Genomic DNA, 15,967 nt, shown 5'->3' with positions numbered 1-15,967 from the left:
AAATCTCCATCAGGCAATTTCTCAGGAGATTTTCAGGAGACTTGCATTGCCTGTGCATCAGCGTGCCCTCTCTCACCCGTCTGTGTCACTGGCTTCCCTTGGCAAGCGTGGACACTCAGGAGAAATGCGCAGCTTGTTTTCAGCAAATGGTACAAATTCAGAAATTAGTGTGGCTGTACCTGGTGAGATACTCCAGGGCGGGTGTAGGTGGTGGATCCAGATCCCAGCGGAGGATCCCTGACAGTCCACACTGGCAGCAGTGCTTTTCTGGTTGGATCTTGGTATGCATTTATTAAGTGCAATGAATCCTGCATGTCCTATTTGAGGGGGGAAGTTTAGAAGGAAACGGCATGCATTCCTTAGACTGCGCAGTTCAACCTTAGACCATAGCCTGCAGTTTCACTCCCTTTAACATCAGTTATTTGTGGTTTTATGCATATTTGTATTTGTGAGAAGGATCCCAGCCTTCCTGCAGTATGTCTCACCCCAGAAGCTCTCAGCCGAGGAAAATTAACAAACCATAACGAACAGGCAATAAATACGGCTGTGTGAAAGTACAGGATCTCTGTGGGTCACTCCTGGGAATTTTTGGGAGGTGAGCTTCCTCACCTGTCTGTCAGATAAATGAAGTGTGCGCCGCTGTTGTACACGGGTTGGTGTAGTTCCTCAGTGTTTAAAACAAGGCTATTTCCAACGGCACTCTACAGAGATGAGAAATTGTAGGCGCTTTTGCAGTTGGAAATGGACTTTGTTCCATTCTGGGAGTTTCTGTACAGCAGGGTCAGGGGTCCGTGTTCCTGCAGTCCTGTACCGCCGGAGCAGCCCTGCTTGGGTGCTGCTTTGTTCAGCTGATACACTGAAATGTGCTGTGCAGAGCCAAAGCCTGGGGATGCACTGATTCTATAGGTAACGGATAAAATTAATTTATCAGCTTTGTAGAATGGAGGGGTTTGTTTAAAAAAAACAACAACTTGGATGTCAGGTGGGGTGTGTTTGGTGCAGAGAGCCAGCGTTCCTCTGTAACGTGCTGTAAGGCAGCACCAATCCCAGGTCTCTCAGGGTGGGGTGCAGGGTGCTGTGCAGCTGTTGGGGACACCTCCAGGCCCCCAAGGATGCATCGGCATTTCTGCTGGTGGCCAGTGCAGGATACGTTGGGCTGCTGCAAGTGGTGGAAAGCACAAATTGAAGAAAGGTGCGAGACAGCGAGGGGCGAGAACACGTGAAACGCTGCTGGGGGCGGCTTGTCTTCTGAACAGGGGGAAGCACTCCAAGGATTGCTGGAGGTGCTTTTATCCTGCAAAAGTACCCACCAGGAGTAAGGCGCAGTGCTGTATAACGTGGCTGTGAGCTGCTTTCTATCGTGGATAGATGCAGTGCAACGCCAGGCAGATGGGGAATACCTATTGACCCTTGCATCTGGCAGGACAACGGGTTTTGCAGGATATTTTCATGTCCTACAAGACAAGTATCATTCCACATTTCTGTGAAATCTTATCTCATTCCCCAAAATGCTTAGTTAAACCTCCCATTAGCCCAGCGAAGTGCGAAGGCACAATCCTCGTTGAAGTCTGGGGAAATACAAGTGTAGAGAGGCAAAGCAGTGTGCCTACAAGCATGCAAGAAGTTTTTGCATATATCTGGCTCCATCAAACCTTTCCTTCTGTCAGAGCAGGCTGGCCATGAACTGAATCACCGAGAGATGTTTTTTTGCTAAAATATCTGTAACAGTCAAGTTCGTAACTGAGTAATTTTCCTTCTTACTTCTACTTTAATTTAATGGTGCCAGCAGACTTCAAGCAGTTTTGATGACAATATTTTTTTTTAATTCTCTTGCAAGATGTTAAAATCTCTGAAGTTATTTTAATAAGCTTCTTGCCTTTATTGTACGGATTGTGTCCTGTATATGTTGATGTGCGATCTCTATCCTCCAGATTCAGTGAAGAGGGGATGGAGGTGATGGAGCGGTTGATCTACCTCTTTCGCAAATTTAACCAGTTGAAGGTCAGCAACGAGGAGTACGCGTGTATGAAAGCCATTAACTTCCTAAATCAAGGTGAGTCGACGAAGAGAAGGTACCAGTCCCACTGGAGAAATTCTCTGAAACAGTCTGAGCAGTCTTTGCTTCCCTGTTGAGAAACGGGAGGAAGGGGTCTGAGACCCACAAAGAGACTCAAGCTCTGAAACCTCTCTGTACGTGTTTGCCATCGTGCAGACCGAACACCATGCAGAGTGGGATACTTGTGTACCCACGTGGAGAAATGCTGGAAGTGAATGAATTCATTTGCTTAGCTGATTTTTATTGCCTTTAAATATAGGCACCAAGGACAGTAAGTGTGTCATTTTACATGTGCACTAATGGTACCGATACCAGAATTAGAACAGAGCAGAGAGGCCAGTGAAACCTTTCTGGATAAGGTTTGGGTGAGTGATGACTTACCAGCTGCTAACGAACTTTTCATCGGGCAAAGTTGTGTCATCTAAAAGTATTATTGCTTTAGGTAACTCTTTAGGCAATTAACTAAGTGATACTTTAAAAACAGTTCATTTGCATTACTTTTTTTTTCTGAAGTAAGCGTTGGCTATTTGCGTAACAACCTTTCAGAGATTCCTGACTAGAAAATGTATTTGTTCATTTTTCTGCTTTAAAGGGTGAATTTGTAAAACCAATCCTCCCTTCTTTTAGAGCTTTTCTGACTCTTACTTACCTTCAGGTCATATATATTATATATGACTTAGGTCATATATACTTAGGTCACCTATTTGGCTTCCTACTATTTAGATTCTATACCTAATGCTAGCTCTTTAAAGTGAAAAGTAATCATGAATGAAGTATTTACTCGCAGGCAATGAATTCTGCCTGAGGAGGAACTGAATCCTCCAGCTGATTAACCATTAAAGTTGGCAGTCCAGTCTGTCGCAAGACCCTAGACATTTCAAAGTCCGTGCAGAGTAATTCTTCAACGTGTGAGAAGGTCCTGGTTGTTTCCTAACAACTGTAGTGGGCTGAAATAGTTCGGTGTAGATCTGTTTTGTTCCTCAGTAGTGCTTGTCCCTGTCTCCACTCTTGAACGTTGTCTCAATCCACTGCTTGTGGATCCCCTTTCCCGGTCGTTTGTTGTGGCGCCGCGTCTGTGGGGCCTCGCAGGACATTTCTTCACGTTGTGAATGAAGACAACTGTTGGGAGGCAAATGCTTCATGGATGGTGTTCAGTTGTAATTTTGGAAATAAATGTCCCCAGAGTCTTTTGTACTCTGAAAGATAGTTGCAGTCTCTAAAAATGTGCTGCGGGCTCTCTCCTCCCCCACTCATTTCCAGCAGGAGATAGTGCTGACGCTTCAATCTGTGTCGGGCTGAGGTTCCGGTTTGCTTCCCTGGGCAGTTTCCTGACACTGGATAATGCACTTCTCGAGCTGTCTCCATTGTTTTTCCAAATGTACTTTCATTAACTTCCTGTCGTCTTTTATTTTTAGTTGAAGTTTGCAATTTTTTATGTGAAATACCTGAGAATTATTTTTAAAAGTCAGCTTTTGGGCAGTAGATAAGTGCCTCTTCCGTCAGATGGTCTTACCATACTGAGCCTGCACCGAGGGTCTGCAGCTTCCTTGCTCCACCGCACTGGATCCTTCCCAGGACCCCCAGCAGCGTCCCGATGCCGTTGATCACGCTGAACGGTGGCAGTGGGACTTCCTGCCAGTTTGATATTTGCCATTTTTCCTTTGTGTACGTTGCCTGACACTGCCAAAGCTAAATTTAAAAATGAGAAGTTGACAAGTTTATAAAGCTCATATGACATAATTCATAAGCAGATGGGGAGAAATATGATGATACCTTGAATTATGGAGTTGAGCGCTTTCCTCAGCCAAGATGATATACCTAAAATCAACATGTTTCTGTCTGAGGAAGTATTACGCTGAATCCGCTGTGAGGACTAAACCTTGACATACAGCTGCTTTACACCAGGCAGGCGGGGATTTAAGGTTGCTGGAGCTGTTATCTACAAGAGCGTTCGTTCAGCTTTGTAGCTGAGCAGCTTAGGACATTAGCTGTTCTCATCCTGGTCTTTCACGGAAGGAAATCCGTACCCAGACGTGTGTAAAGATGCATCCGTGATGCAGGCATGTCAGGAGGGGAGATGGGAATTTTAGTATTTGTCTAAGTGGGCACTCGAAGCCAGTCTCCGAAGCAGGGACCCAGCTTAGAATTTTAGCAATCAGTCTGTCTTTCCTGAAGAAATGGCAGTAAGTGTGAGGCTGCTGCTCTTCTAGGATGTTTTCGTCATGTCTCCATTACTCTAATCATATTTGCTTTCAGACATCAGGGGTCTGACTAACGCGTCCCAACTGGAGCAGCTGAATAAGCGGTATTGGTATGTTTGCCAGGACTTCACGGAGTACAAATACCCACACCAGCCAAACCGTTTTCCGGATTTAATGATGTGTTTGCCAGAGATACGATATATTGCAGGTAACTTTTTGAGCTCTTCTCCCACTGGGATCGTGTGCAAGTTATGAAATTTGCTTTTAAAAGAAAATTAATTTATAACAGCAAAATTCTTGTCGACTTCGGTGGAGGATGTTTGTGTGGGACCTTTTTCTATCGAAGCTGATCTCCCGTCACCCCTAGCTCACCCAGCCAGACTGGCTTTTTGCAAGTTGTCCCTGTGACGCTGGCAGACGCGGTGTTACGTCTCATTCCCGAGTCCCCTGCTCCCAAGAAGTCGTGCCTTGCTCTGACCTGCCGCCCTTTAAGTACTTAAGTCAGGTTCTCATTTTATTTTCTTCCTTTCAATCCCATCTCAGAGGCATTTTGTCTCAAAGGGGTGTAATCCTGGTTTGAGTAGTTATCTCATAAGAAATAGACATCTCTGAAATGCTGCTTAATTAAGGAGCAGATGATAAGCAGAGCGGCAGGCAGACCTGCAGTGTAACCCCCAGGTTTCAGCTCGTCTGGACCGCTGAAATCCACAGGTGAACTTTCAAATGCAGTTGTGTGACTAATTAGATCTACAAGGTCTGGTGTTACTAAAACATTGTTTGTTCCTGAATGTTATGACAAAGGGAGATACTTGCCTCCCCGTGTCAAGGCTCCGTATGCTTCATCCTACTCCGCTGTAACGAACTAGATAATAATCACAGAGCAGCTCTCGTAATTTACTCATTGAGATCAACCAGGGAGTTTGAGGAGAGACAGGATTTAGTCTTTCCCAGTTTCTATAAATACTGCTCCATTGTGGAGAAATCATTTTGATCTGACTTTGCCCATTTATTTAGCTTTCGATTCAGTAAATAATAAATCCTGTTGTGTCCAAATGAATATCAAATGTCTAATGTAGCGGTAGGATGATTAACTGTTTCTCTGAGAGGTTCAAGGTAAAACCATCTCCAGCGTTGCTGGCTTAGGTGTCTCTGAAATCTGATTCAGGAGTGGCTGCTAATTCTGTGGTTTTTTTTCTTACCAGGAAAAATGGTGAATGTCCCCCTGGAGCAGCTGCCTCTCCTTTTTAAGGCCGTTCTACATTCCTGCAAGACAAGCGTGAGCAAAGAGTGAGCCCAGCTCGCCCCGGCCGGTGCCTTACGCTGTGCCTCAGGCAGGGAGCTGGCTCACCTCGGGAGAGGGACAAACGCGATCCAGGCAGGAGACGGGGCGGTGGGCGTCCCTGCCATTGTAGCAAGAATCTTTTTTGTTTGTTTTTGTTTTTTTACTCTTTTTCCTATATATTTATTTCACGACAGAGTTGAATGTATGATCTTCAACACGATGCACATGGTTCTGTATGAATGCAGCAGATGCATTCTCCAGCGGTTTACAGAATGTGAAGATGTTTAATGTTACAGTGTTTGTTAGGGTTAGTTCTTTTGTATTTTGGGGGCTGGGGACCGAGATGACTAAGACTACCTCAAGGAGAAGATGCTGTTCGCGCACTGCTCTTTCCGTGATTTGTATCCAAAAGCGTTTGTCATAGAGAGCAAACGGCCTCACCACATCGACAGAGCTGTTAGTATCCCAAATGGACGATTTTGGAGAAGTGGGTGTTAGAGAAGTGCCAAGCTTTTTTTTCTTTAAATATAATAATAATTTTAAAAAGCCAGGGAGTGGAGAAGAAGGAATAGTCTGTCTAGCCAGTTGGTTTCTTTTCCCCTGGCAGTTTTCAGATGCAGGTGGTAGCTCCTGTGGTTTCCTTAAATCCTGCCCCAGCGGGATCGTAGCGCTCCCGAGCTGCGAGGGGCTCGCTGCCCCTGTCCCCTCCTGGGAGCTGCAGGAGTGGGCTCTGCCCCCAACCCCGGCCTGACCAGCTGGCCTCTCACTATTGCTGCACACCTTTCCATTCGACTGAAATTGGGTTGCTGCAGTTTGTAGCAGGCTCCTGGCGTTACATAAAGGTACTCTTGTTGCTAGAGAACTGCAAGTAATTTCTCATCACTTCCTTAACATCCATTTTAGGTTCACAAAAGCAGGAAAAACCTACTTAGAGAAGAGGCGGGATTGCCCCTTTTAGTGTATTCCTCCAAGGTGGTATCTGACTACTGAGGAGGCTTCTGCATTGCAGCAGTCCCAAGCAGCCTGTTTCTGGGAACAGTTAACGTGCCCTGTGGTTAAATGTGACCTGTGTAACGGGGTGAGGGACTTCAGTGTCCCCTGGCACGGCTTTCTCTGCTGGACTCGGGGAATGCGTGATCCATAGTCATATCCTGCCAGGACTGTTCTGCTGCTTGTGGAATCCCTTCTTACCAGGAAAAATTGTATTAATGCAGTATTTGGTAAACTGTTCTGTCCTAGGTGTTGCAAGGCTTGGATTTTCCATCTCGCAACCTCCACGCCACTCCACTGCATGGAGAACTGGTTTAATGACAACCGGTTAGCTGTTTGAGTAATTGCTAAGTGCTGGTGTTTATCTAAACTTGGGTATTCTCGTGAGTAACCTCATAACCTCATGGCTTCCTGCTCGTGGTGGTGGTGGGGAGGTTGGATGAGATGCTCTTGTTCTCATTTCCTTCATTAATAATTAACATTTGAAGACTCAGTCACCCTCCTAGACAGCCGTGTCGCCCTGGCTGGATTTCCTTCCCTGTGTCGTTAGATATGAATCTGATGTTTATGTAGCAAGGGGGTTCATCAACAAATGTTTGAATGCTGTTTTAAAAATATTTTGGGAAGCAACTTCTGTTCCTTCAGGGTAGGAGGGACCAGTTGCTATCTTTTTGTCTTGTCCTGATGACAGCTGTGTGGCACAAAGTGAGTACTGCTCAGAGGTACTGAAGCTGCTGTGAGATGCCTGTGATGGTGGACAGGAGAAAAATCTCATTCACCAAAGTCATCTTTCCTTCCCCTTCACCCAGCGGGTGCGCAGCCCAAGAGACGCTGTGACCCACTGGCTTGGCACATCTCTTGGTTAGTCAGCAGCCGTGCCGTGTCCCGGGTGCCGACCGCTGCGGTCAGACCTCTCCTCGGAGACCCGCTGCTGGCTGACTGCGGACCCACGGCGGCATCGCCGCCTTTGCAGTCCCGCTTGGGCATCTTCCAGCTTGATGGTTTCCCTTTTCTACAAGTCCACTAGCTGCTCATTTTTCATTATTTAAATAGGATGTTACGGGTAACAGCTGCTGGGCCCAGCAGCAGTTCAGCTTGATAGAGCTTCACAATCCAAAGGTGGTTCCGTAAATCTCATTTACTTTCTGACTGTAAAGTGAGACAAGCGCGTATTTCTCAGGAAAGCCTTCTGCATACAGCCTATACCTCAAGTGTAAATGGGAAGATTTTAGTATATCTGTTTGTAAGTTAGAAAGTATTTCTCAGCTTTTAAGTTTAATTTCCAAATAGCTTGATATGATCTTTTTATTACGGGTTATCTTCTGGCTTGCTGTTTTATACACTCAAGGAATTGTTAAAATTGCATAGGAGTAATTTTATTCTACAGTTACTGAATTATTATAATCTGTTGATGAATAAGAGTTTGTTTTAATTAGTGTACATAAAAGCGGTCATCTTACTGCCAAATACCCAACAAAAATAATCTATTAGGTATTCTGTGTTTATCCAAAATAGACTCCCAAGACTAATGCTGTACCAACAACAACAAAAAACCTAAATTAATTTATGATGGTGAATGGGCAAGAATGTTCTACTTTCTGTTGTATAAAGCAAATGTTACAAAGGTTGATTGGCGGCAGTATCCATTAACAAATAACCCATTTGTTGTAGGGAGTAGAAAAGCCTTACTAAACTGACAAGTAAGGAAGACGCTAATATACCGAACCAGGATCTAGCTCACTGGACAGTCATTCTTAATATCTTCTGCACCAAGTCCTCTAATGACTTGTATTTTTTAAACAGGGTAAAGTGAATGTGTTGCATTGCAAACTCAGGTATTATGAGAAGGTAGGAATGTAGCTAGAGATGTAGAGACGCTAGGTCAGTCACTAGATGTATTTGTGAATTTGGTTTGAAGGACACCCTGGAAAGGTTGGAATTTTTGTTCCATTCTTCACGTAACATTCGGTTTACAGGGACTCATATTTTACTTGTGCTTAATGCTAGTAGGGGGAAGTTCATTATCTTTGGTATCTATCTGCTCTTGCTTATCTGACCTTCTGTCATAGAGAAATCAATCAACAATAATAGTCTTTGGTAGAATTTTCTGCCATGACAAGTCAATTTTTATCCCCGATTTGAAAGATAAATTGGCTGACTGACCCCCTCCTCTCCTTCATAGCATTTGTGCAGATGGAAAGCTGAAGAGTTACTTTTAATCCGAACAGAGATTTGGGACATAAATTTGAAGTGCTCAGGCTCACGTATTCAGAGGGACTCTGCCGAGGTATCCTAGTTGCTGTTTTACAGCTGGAAGCTCGTCACCCAGTACGGGGAACTGAGCAGAAATTGCTGCTGCCAGCTGATGGGGCCGAGTCCCAGCTCCAGTGGCAAGACCCCAGGACGTGAACAAAAGCTTTTGGAAAGCAACTGGGTTTTCTTCCACTGCCTGCCTTTGGGTCAGGCTTCTGTCCCGTGACCCCACTGTGTGTGTCGGTAGTGGGTCCTTGTCCTCGGCCTGCCCGGCCCCTCGAGAGGGCTGGGGGATGGAGGGATGACCAGGATGCTCGGAGATGCCAGGTACCAACCTAAACTGATGGGCTCTGGGCATGGCAGAATTGGTGCAGCAGGAGCTAACTCTCCAGCCGTTTTGTATACGCTTTAGCTACCTTCTAATTGTTGTTAATGCCAGGGGTGTTCATCTTTCTCATCTCACGCCTGCCAGCCCGCAGTGCTGTGCAGAGGCACTGCTTGCCGTGGGTCATCAGGGTGTGGCTCTGGATTTTTCTGTAATTCTTCAATCCTGAGCTTTTGCCATCCCCTGTCACGCAAAGGCCGAAGGGGGAACATGGTGTTTTCAGGGTGATCAGTGCAAAGCGGTCAGTCGGATTGCCAGCAGCGGGGCAACCTGTGCCGGCGAGCTGCTGCCCCAGTAACACCCGTTCTCCTAGCGCTGTGGTGTTGCTTTGAGCGAGCCTGTGAGGGTGAGCAGTGCCGGCAGAGCAAGCAAGGCTCCCGGGCACTCCGGTGTTTCAGCAGGGCTGTTCTCGCTCGCTGGGGAAGGCCTGGGTGGCCGTGCCCCTGCCCCGCAGTTGCCCATGCAAAGGCTCGAGCTCACGTTGAGTGCCGCTTGCTGCCCGTCCCTCCCTCTGCCACGCACGGCAGGATCCGCCTGCCCTTTGCTCTTCAGGCTTCTGCACAGAACTGCAGCCACCTCAGGTTAAGGATTTTAAGTCTTGTCCTTCAAACCAATCTTTTTAAAAAAAAAAAAAAAAAACAAACTTGAATTTCTTTTATCTTTACTACATTTTTAAAAATGAAAAAAAAAAATTCTCCTGTGAATGTGCTATTTACCGTTCATTCTTTCTTCTTTCTTGGTTTTGATTTGAAGCTATGAAGCTTGGTGTCTGTGAAAATGTTATTTCTGTATTTCTCAGGATAATAAGCGGCAATCATCCCTGCCACATAAAGGGCAGGAGAAAGGGGGAAACTTGGGGAACTAGTTTAAGTATGAAGCTAATTTTTAAGTTGTAGATGATGTGTAAATCGAGGGTAATACATAGGATGTCAGTATCAAGCTGTGGCGTTTCTCTGGGTTCACGGTGTGTTGTTTGCAATACACGGAAGCTCAGGGATAAGTATTTAAAATGTGACCCAGAGAAACCCTAGTTTTGATGTTGCAACTGTTGCTTCTTTCATGACTTGTTTGGAGGACCCATTGAAAGCTGAATAAAGCCCTCATATGGAGATTTTGGGGGAAAAACTTTCGGTTTGGCTTGTGGGAAGTTTGCCTACTGGAGGCTTCGATGCGGTCTAACGGGAAAAGCATCCCGAAGATGCACGTTGCTGCTTGGGCTGTTGCAAGGCGGTGGCGAGGGGAGCTGCGGCTCACTTTGCCCTCGCACGAGCTGGCAGCTGAGGGTCCGCTCTGCCCAAGGGGCTCGTGGGGAGAGCGGGGCCGAGCCCGGGACGGCGCGGGTGGCCGAGGGGCTTTGGGAGAGGCAGGAGGGTCTGGTCAGGGCTGCAGGGAGGACCCACCAGCCCCGGAGCTGCCCTGCCTCCTCTCTGGCTGCAGCCCCTCTGCTCTGTGGCGCCCAGCCCTCCTTCTCACCGGCGCTGTTGGATGAGGAAATGGTGAAATGTAAAATAACCATCATTTTTGGTAACTTCATGCTTTTGCTGAATGCACATCAGCTCCGAGGGCTGGGAGAAGTTTGTCTGTATTTCCACATTCAAAGTGGTTTGCAAATACCTCATTCTTCTGCCTTCAGTGTTAAATGTGTTTGAGTGCCCGTGAAAAAGGGGAAAATGGGAATTTCTCAACGTGGCAGAGACCCTGGCGGCCAGTCCCAGTGTTCTGTACTCAGTCTGTTGCTTATGAATTAGAGCATATTGATTTCCAGTCAGTACAATGTTCTCATCGTGGGTCGGTAAGGTTGTAGATTCATTCAGGCTGCTTGAGAAAGGTACTGACATGTAAACGTAGTTCAGTTACAGCTGCTAGGAGTATCCAAAAGGCCCTGTCCAGCCCGATGCAGCCGCAGGCAGTGCCAGCACTGAGCAAGTCAGCAACAGTTTGCAGGGCTGAAACCCACCTTCCCGGCAGTCTAACTGGCCAGGATCTGCAAATCTGAGTTAAAACCAGCTGTGCAAAAAGCTGGGGAGGCCAATCCAGGCAGTATCTTCCCCTTGGAAAAAAAAAAAAATATAAAAAGAGCTCCTGTGCAGCTGACCTCTAACAAGTCTATGAAAGAAGCAACATGGTTCAGTGGAAGAAATGCCCCCAAGGGCAAAAAGAAGCAGAAATTGAAACCAGATGACGATCAACCTTAACAAAGCCTTTTGTGATTCATTGTTTTCTTTCAATTTATAAAATGTCTTGTAATAGTTGATAACATTATTGACTCAATTTCCATAACAAAACTACCTCGTGTGACATCCTGTTTATCATCTCAAAGGGATTGTGTGAAAAACAGAACACTGCCAGTGTTGTTGCCAGCGAAGAACAGGGGGTGTGATGGCTGAGTTTGTTTCCTTTCCCGTGGGTTGTGGCTTGGTTCCTCTTACTGCCGCAGCATTTCAACCTACGGGTGATGGTTTTGACTTTGCGTCCCACCTGGACCCCCGGCCCCCTGGGAGGGTGTTGGGCTGTGCACGCCGTGCTCTCGCCCAGCACCAATGTGCCATGGCGTTGCACCACCGCGGCCACTGCTGCACCGAGCTGCTTTTCACAGCGTGGGCAGTGTCCTGTGGCCGCGGCCATGTGTTGCCGCATGGTGAGAGGCGGAGGTCTGCGATCCACTGGGGGGGGGCTGAGCTCCGGCATCCCTCCCAGTGGAGCACAGCCCCTGCCTGCAGCCACGGGGCAGGGCATAGCTCTTGCCGGTTTGCTTTTTGTTGATGCCCATCAAGCCCTGGGCCCGTTTCCAGCTCTGTCCTGGTGCAGATGCCATGCGGAGGCTGCGTTTGTAGCCTGGGACCTTGCAGGGCCCTCGCACGTACGTCCTGGGTGGAAGCGTGCTGGGCAGCTCAAGGAGGGAGCGGGTCCGGTTTGCTGCCGTGTGCTTGTGTTGGCCCATCGCTGGTTTGCGGGACATTTCCAAGATGGGTTGGTCCCAGTCTTTGGGTCCTTCCTCTGATGTTCCAGGTGATGGTTTCTCCCAGTAAAACACTTCATTTTTCCCACGATCCCTTGCATAAATCAGGGAAGCAGGATGTTGTCTCGGCATGACATACGGTGAACGTTGGCACACTTGGAGCTGGGGCTGGGGCAGGAGAGCGTGTCCGGCCGCTGCTGCCCTCGCCCCGCAGCACCCGAGGAGGAGCAGGCACCATGCTGCGCCTCTCGGGAGCTGCCTTTCCGTCACTACGCTACGACCAAATGAATGTTTCTGCCGGCACGTCTCGGGCGTGCTGTGGCACAGCCGGTCCCCCTCACGCAGCGGGACCGGCGCGGGTCCGTGTCAGCCCAACCTGCCCCTGCTCCGCTGCTCTGCTCTGTGACTTGACTACCTGTGGAAATGTGACCAATAAGTGTTGAACGCATGTTTAGCGAGTGTTAGCTGTATGAACTAATAAATGTGAATTGTTCTGCATCGGTGGCGTCTCTTGTTCGCTTGCACCTTCCCCCTTCAGCAGCGGTTCTCCCTGCGGGGGGAGGCATCATCAGGGTGATGGAGCCCAGCGCTGGTCCGAGTGGCAGCCGTTGCGCTGCCCTGCCTGCCACCCTCCTGCTGTGGAGCAGCCGGGGCTGGAATCGTTCGTGGGTCTGGGGAAGGCCTTGGTGCCGTTGGCGTGGCTGGGGGCTGTGCACGAGCCCTGCCCTGGGCAGCCGGCAGTGTGGACTGGCAGCGGCCTCTGCTAAGGGCAGGGCTGGCTGGGGGGCCTGCACCTTGAGGGAGGCATGAGCGGGAGCAATGCGAGAGTGAAGGTTTGCATGGTCTCCTGGACCCTGCCGCACGACAGACGCGCAGTGGTCCCCTTCCCCTGCCCAGGCCAAGAGAGGAGAAGGCAGGAGGACGGGTTTTCTCCATTTGGTCATTGCACCACTGCAGCCTGGAGTGCCCGCCATGTTACATGTGGCACGGCCACGCCACTGCTGTCACCCGGGGGGTTCCTGTCCATGGGATGGCCAGAACGTGCGGTGGTTTGGGTGGGCAGCTGTGGCCGTGGGTGCAGTGGGAGGAGGGTTTGCACCAGCAGCAGGAGGAGACCTGTGCGGCGACAGCTGCTGCAGGCAGGAAGAATAATCCAAACGAGCAAACACACCAGAAATCCTTGATCGGCGTGCTCCGGAGAGAAACTGCAGAAATCATTTAACAATCTCTCATGTCACTGAGGTGGGTGCGTGTTAAAAGACTAAGAAGCACTTTTCGTATTTACATTTCCACACCTATTAGCGCACATTAAGGCCCACTCAGGGAGACGCTGCACTGCCACAAAGGCAGCTCCAAGTGAGCAGCCAGCCCCCATGCTCCGCTGCTCCCTCCCGCGGGGCTGCCGGTGCTTTCTGCATTGCTAAATTCATAAAAATGGAAATTCTTCCTTTTTAATGTTTAGGAGCTCTTGTGCTTAAGACCGTTCAGGATTTTTTTCCCCCACTTATTTTAATAATGGGAGATTCTGTGGCAAAGAAATAGCAGTTAAGTGTCTGCCTTCTGGCACACAGGGTTGCAGCCCTCCCCGTATTTCTCCTGAGCTGAACGATTTTGTCACCGACGGACCTCCTGGCTTTGAACACGGAGCTGCTGGATTGTAATAAGCAGTTTTTGTGTGGGGCAGAGCGTGTCCCCAGCTGCAGGGCAGAGGGGTGTGGGCTGAGAGTCTGCTTCCCTTCACTGGCCAGTTTTGGGGTGTTTTCTTTCCATCACTTGCCCCTTCGCTGCGACCCCCAGCTGCGGGGTAGCTGACCCGCGGCTCTGCTGTCCCCTTTGGGAGGTTGAGGAGCGGTGCTGCCAGGTCTCTGCCCTCGGCCCCCTTGGTGGGTTCGTGTCCTGGCAGAGGAACGCTGGTTCCTTGGGCAGGACAGGTGGATGAAGAGCTCAGCCCTCCCTGGCCATGCTTACAGGAGAGGCTCGGTGGCTCCGGGTCCTGCATGGAGCAGAGTTGTCCCTGCGAGGGCTGGGCTGTCCTCCTGCAATGGGCTTTCGTGCTTAGGAAATTCCTCAGTATCTGTTCTCCAGAGACAACAGAAATCCACTTGTTCAGACTTAAAAAGGGGCTGTGGTCTGGGGAGCAGGGGATGGCTGGAACAGCTGTCTCAAAACTCAGGCCAAGCCAAGGACCTGGCGGAGCAGTGCTCTGCCCTGACCTGGGCCCGCAATAGTCATTTGCAGCCAGGCAAAGAGGTTCTTCCCCCAAGCTGGAGCATTGTGCTTGCAATAATCCCTCACAGCAGATGCAATAAACATGTTGGACCGTAAATCAGCACTGAGCACGTTCAGCCTCGCCTGAGGTCTAGTCCTGAGCTTGCAGCAGGACAGCTCACTTTTGGGGAGGATGCTTCTTCCAGCTGTGAGTCACGATGCTGTCCTGCAGTCCCTGCACCTTCTCTTCCCGAGGGCGTTGCAGGAGCAGGCAGTGAGCAGAGGGGAGAGGGAGGAGAAAACCTAGTTCAGGAGGGGGAACTGCTCCAGCAGCCCGTCTCTAGGTGTTTCTGCAGAAAAGCTCCCAACTGATGCTGGCCCCAGACCTGTTCCATGTCCCCCAGTGCTTCCACGGTCCTCATGACTGTGCTGCCTCTGCCCCTGCCAGGCTGCTCGCTGCAAGGTGGCTGTCTCCCCCCAAGGTCCCCACTCCCCTCCACGGCACCGCATCTACCCCCTCCCCACTCCTTCCAGGGGGTTTATCGCATCCTCGCCTCAATCCCGGCATGAGCCACACTGCCCCACTCCTCTGCCGAGCGTTCTCACATCTCCTGCCCTCTCTATTGTGTTAATTTTTCTTATTTACAGCGGTTCTCCTCCTCCGCGGTGCAGCTTGAGCGGCTTTGACGCTGCGCCACCCTGGATTTATTCCCTGTAAGAGGGCCCTGAAGGTCAGCAGTGGCGGGGCTCCCTGGGAGATGGCAGAGGATGCTTTGCGCACGTGGGGCGATGGGTTTGTCCGCACCTTCAAACCAGGCGAGAGGAGCCGCTGGAGCTGCGCTGGGGCGGCCTCTCCCCTCGCCCTGCGCTGGCACAAAGGCCTGCCTGGAAAGCAAGGCTGGAGTGGGAAAAGTACCAGCACATTTTAATTTTCAGCTCAACCTCTACTGACCACTGTATTTTGATTAGAGCTCTGCTTCCTTTTCATCTCGGTGCTCCGGCTGGTGACAACTGCCACAGCCTCATGCGCGCAGTGCAATAGTTTATCACCGAAGGCCAGCTGCTCTATGAATTCAGAGCCAGCGCTGAACAAATCACGCTGTCACTAACGTCAAACTTGTTAACCTGATCTTTGGTGGATCACTAGTGTCAACATTGCATGGGACATACATTATCAGGCCCAAGGACTTTGGGAGATGCGTTTGTCAGGCTGCTCTGTCACAGTCCCACTCTTGACCTTCGCAAAGTAACTTTCAAGGATAAGCTGCTTTCCTCTTGAAAAGAGTTGCTGTTCCCAGGAGTGTCACCCCACGGCCACCGGCCAGGACAGGGGCTGCAAGGTGAGGTTGGGTCACCATGCCTGCGGTGGTGGTGTCAGTCCAGCAATGGGTGAAGGATCTGCTGGGATGGTCCTGTGGGGTGTCCTTCAGGGCTGGGCACGGGCTGGGGAAGGACTTCCATTGATGTCCATCACCGGCCACATCTCTTCCCTGAACTTCTCCCCATCTTGTCACCAATTGCTCTCACATTTCTCCTCATCTCTTGCCCAGTCTCTGTCCCTCTGGGGTTCAAACCTGGAAATCAGTCCATTGCGTGCAGTAGACTGGTGGGTCTCCTTTTACTGGACGAGTCT

General features: G+C 49.5%; 1 protein-coding gene across 3 annotated transcripts in view; it reads left to right on the top strand.

Moving 5' to 3' along the window:
- NR6A1 (nuclear receptor subfamily 6 group A member 1) overlaps positions 1 to 6,899 on the top strand; it is a 74,991-nt gene extending 68,092 nt beyond the window's left edge. For all 3 annotated transcript variants that reach the window (XM_076355272.1, XM_076355271.1, XM_076355273.1), the window contains exons 7-9: positions 1,932 to 2,053; positions 4,313 to 4,465; positions 5,460 to 6,899. In XM_076355272.1, the coding sequence (XP_076211387.1) occupies positions 1,932 to 2,053; positions 4,313 to 4,465; positions 5,460 to 5,548 (364 nt within the window). In that variant the 3' untranslated portion in view covers positions 5,549 to 6,899. The remainder of the gene's footprint in view (positions 1 to 1,931; positions 2,054 to 4,312; positions 4,466 to 5,459) is intronic.
- The last annotated feature ends 9,068 nt before the right edge of the window (positions 6,900 to 15,967 follow it).

The sequence above is a fragment of the Aptenodytes patagonicus genome, chromosome 18 (assembly GCF_965638725.1).
Source record: "Aptenodytes patagonicus chromosome 18, bAptPat1.pri.cur, whole genome shotgun sequence".
Classification (NCBI taxonomy): Eukaryota; Metazoa; Chordata; class Aves; order Sphenisciformes; family Spheniscidae; genus Aptenodytes; species Aptenodytes patagonicus.
Note: the sequence above shows the minus strand (reverse complement) of the source record. Positions and strands in the feature narration are given on the sequence as shown.